This window comes from Gekko japonicus, unplaced genomic scaffold (genome assembly GCF_001447785.1).
Source record: "Gekko japonicus isolate JY-2015 unplaced genomic scaffold, Gekko_japonicus_V1.1 scaffold1291, whole genome shotgun sequence".
NCBI lineage: Eukaryota > Metazoa > Chordata > Lepidosauria > Squamata > Gekkonidae > Gekko > Gekko japonicus.
The window spans coordinates 316,927-326,244 of NW_015172043.1; the positions used below are offsets into that span (position 1 = coordinate 316,927).

Genomic DNA, 9,318 nt, shown 5'->3' on the forward strand with positions numbered 1-9,318 from the left:
CATGGGAAAAAAGTTAGATGGGGGCAGAATTCAAACATATGCAATATTTATTTTCTTATCCAGCTTATCTTACATCACCATTAATAACATAAAAGTACATTGTTAATCACATAGCATTTAAAATTGTACTATTTGGTGTTATTTATGGAAACCAAAATTATAAATGCCTTCATTTTCTACAAACAAAAATTGCAAATATACACAGTTCTTAAGAGACAGCTGCTACCTGCTGCCTCCTATGCTACCTTAGCACTTGCATCTTAATTTTTGCAATCTGAGGGATAGGGGGGAAAATAACAATTGAAATCAGAAAACAGATTTTGTAATAAACAAAAAATGTAATACTTGGACAGAAATAGTTACAGTAAGACTACCAGCATATTTGGACATCAATATAATCTTCATAAAACTGAAAATTCTGCTCTTCAATGATGTATTATCGAAAACATTATAGCATATTGACTGTTGCCCAAATTTACATTTAAACTACGTATTCTTGAAAATATGTTGTATACCTCTACAGTGAACATAGGAACAATCATTATCTAACCTGTAACTCATCTTACATAAAAATTTTCATACTACGCATTTTGATTGAGTAAACACTTGTCTAAAACAGCATTGCATTAGAGAAGAAAATATTTCATAAGAGTTTTTCTTCAGTTTCCCAATTTTTGCACTGGAAAAGTTGAAAGAAACCAGATTGGTTTTTTTCCCCTGGCATTCCTATTTGTAACCCTATATCTAATATACAATGGTTGGCAGCCATGCAAATTTGCACAGTGGGGCCAGGCACAGCTATGCATGCCTTCCCTTGTGGATGACCGGAAGTTCCAACTGGCCCAGAATGCGACCACGCAGGTCCTCACCAGAACCCTTCAGACAGCACACATCAAACTGGTGCTGCAGGAACTGCACTGGCTACCAGTGGAGCACCAGGTGAAGTTCAAGGTGCTGGTTTTGACCTTTAAGGCCCTCAGCGGTCAGGAACCCACATACCTTTGGGACCACCTTTCTCAGTATGCCCCCAGCAAAGCATTATGCTCTAGCAGTAAAAACCTCCTGGTGGTCCCTGGCCCAAGAGAGATCCAGCTGCCCTCAACCAGGGCCAGGGTTCTTTCAGCCTTTGCCCCCACCTGGTGGAACTCTCTGCTGGAGAACATCTGCGCCTTGCAGCAACACTGGAGATCTGTACCTTTCCGCAGGGCTTGTAAAGCAGAGATGTTCCACCAGGCTTTTGGTTAAGGACAGTGATGGGACAGCAACTAATCTGGCACTCTCATACCTCCCACCTCCCCTCACCTACCCCTTTAGGAGGCTATGGGGGAAGCTGCAATTTTTCCTGAAATTTTTGACATCCTGGAACAGATTGTCTTTTATCTATTGATTTGTATGGTATTTTATTATGGTTTTAACTTACTCTAAATTATCTATTGTTCTTATCCTGTTGTAAACCACCCAGAGTACTACTACTACTACGCTTGAGTTCCAGAAACCCCTCAGAATGCATTTTTAAATAATTAAGTTTGACATACAAATTTTAAAAAAATCAATAACTGTGAGGTCTGTGGTTCCACCTCCTGCAGCAGCCATTTTCTGGTTTGCTTTGCAGCAGCCATTTTGTAATTGTGTCCACCACCTTGTCTCAGAATTCTAAAGGTGCCCACAGGCTCAAAAAGGTTGGGGAGCCCTGCTCTGCAATCTGATCTCCATACATGAAGGAGCATGACTGCAGTCAAAATCCTCATAATAATAATTAGTGTGTATATTACCATCTATTGGTATGCATCAACATTAAATAAATTTAAAGAGGATTTGAGTCACAGTGAGAAGAATTCAGTTAACACCTGAACACTAAAACTGTTAACAGATGTTTACTTACATATTTTGCTTCAAACTTCTTAGCCAGCATTTCCACTTCATGTCGCTCACGCTCTTCATCGTTAAATGGATCTTCAATGACAGCGGACTTTTTCTGAGGGAGAGGTGAAAGATCAGTCATTGTTTACAGAAAAACTTGCATAATAGAAATAAGGAGTTACAGCATCACTACACTACATTGCTTTGATTGTATGAACACAGCTTTGGCTAGTAAGCTAAATGAGACAATAGCATATCTGACTTTTCAAATACACGCCTATTAATCCTACTGAAATTTATTTCAAAAACCATTAGAATTTGTATTTAGGTAAATGTGAATAAGATCAATGGGCTAGCAAACGAAAGTGCCCTCCATAAGTCTACGCAGAGTATTTGGAAGCAAGACACACAATGAAGGCAAAGTTACACATTTTATAACCTGTGTTATGGAAGTGAATAAGTTATGTTAATGAAATATCAGTTCCAAGAAAACAACTATCTAAGCTCAAAGCTTCTCCAATTGTTCATCAAGCTTCTTCATCAATTTTACATTAGTCTCCCTACACCTCAAACAAGTACCCATTTAACCAGTCCATCATTATATCCAGTAGTGAACTGGCTGACCCCAAACAAAACCTGCAAAATGCACCACCCAGAGACAAGATAGGGGTACGTAGAAAATTAATGATTTATAACTTAATCAAACTTTTTTAAAAAAAGTCCTTAACATTATGACAAAGGTCTCCCTTGCCACTGGGGGGGGGGGGGCAAAATCAAATGGTTAAACAGCTGCCAGCCATTTAATCCTTTGGTTTTCCTCCACTCTGCTTTGAAGGGAGGGAGAAAAACTGAAGCGTTAAATGGCCGCCAGCCATTTAAACCTAACAGCTGAGCAGTGGAACCCGAATTTCCCAAAGAGCCAAAACAAACCGGCCAAGGGTCTGGTAAATGTTATGGAAATGCACCTTCCCTGAACATCTGTTCCTGAGCTCCAAACTGAGCTCCAAACTGGCCTGAATTTTGGCTTGTGAGCTGGTTCATGCCCATCCCTACCTTTCCCCCCTCCAAACATGAAGGAGTTACAATATAAAAGACTGCATATATCATGGTATAAAGAAAGAACTTTCAAGTTGTAGCCAACTTTACCCCATGGGAAAAAAATTGTAAACATTTGAACTGAAGAATTACATTTTATAGTAGGTTAGCGATGGAGTTCACTACTTTCCATAAAGCCTATCATGAAACTTCAAGGAAAAGTTTATTTTAGAGACAATGAAGGAACGTCTCATTCTTAAATTATCAGCAATTCTCAAGTTTTGCAGCCCTTCAAAAATCAATAAAACAACTAAAAAAGATGACTATTTATTAGTTTAAAGTGACCTTTTCCCATAGGTGAAAGAAGACAAGAGCCAAAGAGCAAAAGCAGATGTGCTCTAAAATATATTGTGAATATGGTATACATTTTCTATTATTCATAAGGATTAAAAATCCTTTCTACCACCATCTTCATGAACAGCTATATGGTTTGAGAGGAGAAGGAACAAGCAGGATCTATAGAGTCCATCGTTCTACAGGCACTATGTACCAGCTTCTAGCCAGGATTATCTCAGCTCCATCTCTACTGTGGGAGTAGCCCAGCCCATTTCCCTTTTGTGAGCAGGCACTCTGGAAACATCTTCCTACAAGTGGACCTCAGGTGTACCACCAAGTTTCTAGGCCATTTGTGAAAGCTCCTTAGGCATAATTAGGGATTTGGGGGTTTGCTAATTGTTTAAAGACTACCTTTTAATTTTTTTAAGGAAAAAGGAAACAATATTAGAAAACTGAATCTGTGGAGTCAAATTAAAAATAAAAGTAACAAGAATTCAAGTGCAAATATCTAAATGTGTTTTTACATTATAGATGCAGCTGTAACATTGGGGAATGGGGATAGTGGTACAGATAAGCTGGTAGTGATATAGTCTTTTTTATGCAAGTCTCCCAAACAGAAACAGAGACACTTGCTGGGTTGGCACTGGACTTTTCATAAACTTGACTGTGAGATGTAAGCACTGGCACAATGAGATGTCCCACAACAGAAAGAATCCATTAGGGAAATGACCAAATAAGCAACCAGAAATGCAAGGGTTCTGGTAACTAACAATGAATTTATAACTGTGCATCTGCTGTGTAAGGGGAAAAACTAATTCAGAATTATAAAGTATACATGGGGGCTTCTTGTATGGTATTTCTAAATATTGCATCTATTTGTCTTGCTTTTTTGGCAGAGAGAGAGGATGTGAGCCCAGACTCACTCACCATAGAACTGTTATGGAAGCTTTGTGCAGGCTCACATACTTTAACCAACCAGCCAACAAAAAAAAATATATCCCAAACTCCATCCACCATGAAAATGTGCCTTGTTTACTGTACAATGTGCTCTTCAACCATGGAACCCATAGTCAGCCAAGTTTCTCAGGAAGCAATTCCATAAGATCAAGGATAATGGAATTCTCCCCTCCCAAGTTACAGCCCTGTTGTAGTTGTAATACCAGTCATGGTGAAAATCAAACATCATGTAGGATATTACACACAGATTTGCAATTATTTTCCAGCCTTTATCTCCCCCGCCCCAGAACAGAATGATGCCTGCACAGAAATCAGCTCTATAAAATTCACAACATCCTAAACCCTTCAGAATTTAAGGATTTATTTATAATCTCTCTTGATAACATTTGTATCCTTTATTTTACCGACAGTTCACAATTATTCAGCACTGTGCTATGCACATATGGCCACTGATCTAACATGCGGCCTCTATCAAATAATGTATGGGCATATCTGCATGCATACATTATGTTCTCTATTTTACACTGTACCTTTAAAGCACTTTGCAATATTAATAAAGCACACACCTCTTTGATAAAGCACTCAAATTAAAAGATGCAAGAAGCTGCTTGGGTGCTTTAATTAACAAGCACATTTCTGACTATTACATGTTACTGCTCACATGGACATTTCTGTGAGTGAATGAAGTGGCCCAGAATGAAGTTGCAATTAGCTCTTAGATTCTTATCATGATAAAGTGATGATGGACTGGATACAGCTCAGGATGGACTGGATAGAAAAGAGCTGCACAAACACAAATGTTTATGGATCAAGCAATAATGTCATTACTACAGTTTAACACATTAGCATACCATAAAAGTCATAAGATGCAATAGTTAAAATATTCACTGGAAATTACACAGAGAACAAAATACAAGTCAGATATTTCAATAACTTCAATATGCATTTGTTTCCAAGAGTGTACAACATCTTCACCAGATTGATTATTAGCAGTATATTTACTGGAGTCTCTCTCTTTAGCAGGTAATAATGCTAGCATTTCTTTTTATGGACCAAGCAGCACATGGGAGGATTTCGCATAACCATTTTGATGTATTCCAAATAGAGTAAGTAGCTCCATGGAGCTCATGCTGGCTATTCAAATCAAGTGGTACTACCTACGGCCAAGGCTCCCTCTAAGTTGTGGAGTCTTGTGAGCAAAAATTCTACTTTGTGAGCTCCTGGCATTAAAGTTGTGAGCAAGCGATTTGGCTGCTACATGAATTAGTTTGCTCTGGAGCCCTCCTTCCTGAGCTAAGACAAAAAGGTGTGAGCTGGAGACTACAAAACTGTGAGCTAGCTCACACTAACTCAGCTTAGAGGGAACACTGCCTACGGCTGGCTGTGATTTTTTTCAACTGGTATCTTCTGCAACTATTCCACAATCCACTCTGAACTACTTTCCTGTACTTTAAAAGAAAGCAATTCAAAGTAATAGTCGGCTAACCGTGGAACTACTTAAACTTTTGGCATTAAGAAAATAATTACATCAACTGAACACAGAATTTGAGGTTTAAAGCAACAGGTCATTTAAATAATACACTGATGTCACAAATATATTTTAAGTATTATAACAGAGTAGATAGCCTTGATAGACTTTGACTTCCAATATGACAGATGCTTACAACTAACTTTGGCAAACTGGCCATTTGAAAAATCTTGGCTCTTATGAGGGTATATACATAAGGAAGTCACCCCTTGTTCCTGGCTTGGTCTGAACACAGTCCGAATTGTGGGAACCAGCTTACAAAAAGATCTATGGATGCATGCAGTTCTCCTTCCCCTCACTACTCCTTCTCAGCATGAGCACTGCAGGCCATGATCCCATGAAGTGACACATGTGTAGGGTGGGAATCCATGTAAGCAGTTTACAAGTACCATTTGGTTCCCAGGGTACACTGAACATTTGCTTGAGATACAACTCATCATGGGGCATACTTACAAGAAGTATTTCTAAAGATACTGACTGAAGATGAGAATACCTCTTCTCATGGGCAGGCCTTGAAAAAATTACCTTGTATTTCACGCAAGCATATTAGGTTGGCAAAAGATAAAATTAGTTTACTTGCTTGTGACAGAGTTCTTTCAGACACTACCCAAGCAGAGGAACTAGTTCTCTACAGATCACTACCATGGGTCATTCCTTAACAGCGATTGTGCTTTATCTCCTACTAAGCTTCTCCCAACATCGGGACAGCCACCTCCATACTAGTCCTCTCTCACACATAGCTCCCAACCTAAAGAAAAGCAGTTAAGCCTGATGGGAGTGACAAAAAAGAAGAAGCAAAGCGGGGGGGGGGGGCGGGGGGGATCCATACCCGGGGCTCGCCACACAACAGCAATTCGGGATAGCTGAATTCCACGCAGCTCTCTTCAGTGGGATCCTTCAGCACCAACTCCAGGCGGACCGTCTGACGCGGCGGCGGCGGCGGCGGCGACTCCTGCCGGTTGCTTTCGCGCTGCAATTGCTGGTGTGGCGGCGGCGGAGGTGGCGGCGGCGGCTCTGGCCTTGGGGGCTCGCGCTGAGGTGGCAGCAGTGGCTTCGGCTCGGGCCGGCTGATCTCGCGCGGCAGCAGGGGTAACGACTGAGGCTCCGTCCGAGGACAGGACTCGAACGGCTGCAGCGGCGGCGGGTCCGTCCGACAGCTATCGCTGTGTTGCTGCTCTGGCAGCTTCAGGGCCTCCCGCACCAATGGCTGCTCTACCTCGCGAACCCCTCCAGGCTCTCGCTCAAGTACCGGGGTCTCGCCTTCCCGTCGCCTCACGGGTGACAGACTAATGAACGGCACCCGGCGCGGCTCCGCCATCGTCCACCCCCCCCACCCCCCGTCCCACCCGTTCGGTGCCCCTCCCTCGCCACCCACAGCTCCTGCTCCTCCTCCGGTTCCCTCCCCTTCACCCGGTCAGAACAGCTCCCCCGCCCCACTAGCTTCTCCTCGCTGTTAACACCGCCACCATCTTGGAGCCCCCCCACGTAAATAGAAGCAGGCCACTAGGGCACGCATGCGTACGAGCCGGCCCTCTACGGACGCTCTGCTGTACGTCACTGTTGTTATTGCACATATTCTCACAACGTCACCACGGTCCTCGCGATCGCACGCTGAAGACGATAGAGCCCCGCCCACAGTTGCCTTGGAAATATGCACGCTGACCTACCATAATGTTGTTAAAGGGACGAGAGGGAAAGGGCTCCGGGCAGAACTGCGGGTAGAGGGCTTCGGGGAACCCGCCGGTTTGGGAGATGCGACCCTCAGAATTGGTAGCAGCCACCGGGTGGCATAGTAGACTCCTAATTTGAAGTTGTGGCTGGTATTAAGTATGAGTTATCACAGTTAAGGTGCAAAAGATGTAAAGTAGCTTAAATGTCAATAACAATAGGAAAATATATCAAATTTAGAGTCCAGTGGCACCTTTAAGACCACCAAAGCTTATTCGTGTGCACGCACTTTTTTTTTTGCATGCACACGAAAGCTCATACCTTGAATAAACTTTTGATGCTCTTAAAGGTGCCGCTGGACTCTAAATTTCTTCTACTGCTTCAGACCAACACGGCTGACCACCTGGAAATAGAAAAGTATAAACAAGTCATTTGGTAAAATGATGGTCAGGTAAATAAAAATTTAAAGGTGACAAAACATTTACAGACGAATTTATTCTGATGCTTCAGTTTAAATAGTATGTTCTATTTTGCAGCCCTCCCGTTGTTATACAATGAGCAGTCTCCCAATTACAGCTACCAAATGTTTTTCAATCTGATAGTGTCAGAGGCGCCAATGGTAAGAGTTTGAGGATTAAAGGTTCATACAGCTTCTTATTCGACAAAAGCAGAACAGAAATAGTTTCTCACTTTATTCACATATGTCTAATTTGTATATTAAATACTTTTGTTACTCCAAATAACACTGAAGCTCCATGAAAATTCAGAATAGCTATCTAATTGTATTTAAACTGGATTACAGATGGCTTTCTTTTTGGGAAAGTTGGCACAGATGTCAGCAAATTAAGTTTTGGCTCTATTGAGAAATAACATATTTCATTGTGGTAGGTTTAATTTAGCATCAGTTCTATAACTTCTCATCAGCCATAAAGAGAGGGGGAAGCAGGGATGCTTGCTGCTTATCAGTAATGATGTCTCAAAGAGTATCCTATGTCTTCTACAGTGTCACAGTTATTTACTTCAGTTTACAGAACTGGTCATTGTTCCATGATTCTGCATTATAACTGCAATAAAAGCATTAATTTAAAAAGACATTGGGATTCCAACAAAAATGAGCAAGTACTACTTGTTTTACTGGGTAAAATTAAACATTGTCTGGAAAGGCCTTGAGGACCCAAACTTGTTTTGGATACTGTCAAATACTTTAGCAGGAATTCTCCTTTTTATGCAAAATAGCCTAATTGTCAAATCATTGGCAGTTAATCATTAAATTTAAAATGTGGATCAAAAGACTTAGGAAAATTGAAGGGTTTTTTTGTATTTGCTGTTCAGTAAAGGAGGTTGGTGCCCTTCTGTTCCTTGTACAGGCATTGCAGATCTTAATGGGAAGCCATTTAGAAATTGTGAGAATAAGAACACCAGCTCTTTAGAAATGTACTTTTCATGTTGGTTTCTAATGGCAAAGATTAACTTATACAACTAGCTGGCCAGTGTACTCTTCCTTTAACCATAGTCAATTGCATACTTAAACACAGATCCTATTCAATCACACTAAAGGCATAACTAGATATGATGATTTGTATTGCAGTAAAGAGAAAGGGCTGTGATCTAGAAGTCCCTGCTCAACTGTTGCCTCTGCTACAAACTTGCTAGCTAGCTTTAATCAAGATATTGATGCAGGCTGCAGTTACACTGAAGGCTTGGTGTGATCTGGCGGCGCCTCTATTTGTGGCGGTTTAAATCATCATGGTAAGGGGTGACCAGACAGCACACCCTGAAGTGGCTCCTCTGCACACTGGTTCTGCATTGAAGCATCCACATTACCAGCACCTCGACCATGTAGCACAGCCCTTGCTGGCTATTGGGGTCACTCATGCTCATATGCACTTATGTGCACATCTCTACTGGGCGAACCCCCCCCCCCCCCCCCCCGG

General features: G+C 41.6%; 1 protein-coding gene across 1 annotated transcript in view; it reads right to left on the reverse strand.

The window, feature by feature from the left end:
- Positions 1-7,034, reverse strand: part of UBN2 (ubinuclein 2) — a 57,365-nt gene extending 50,331 nt beyond the window's left edge. Inside the window, exons 1-2 of the mRNA XM_015420692.1 lie at positions 6,546-7,034; positions 1,883-1,975 (exon numbers count right to left, since the gene is read on the reverse strand). Of these exons, the coding sequence (XP_015276178.1) occupies positions 1,883-1,975; positions 6,546-7,034 (582 nt within the window). The remainder of the gene's footprint in view (positions 1-1,882; positions 1,976-6,545) is intronic.
- Between the last annotated feature and the right edge of the window lie 2,284 nt (positions 7,035-9,318).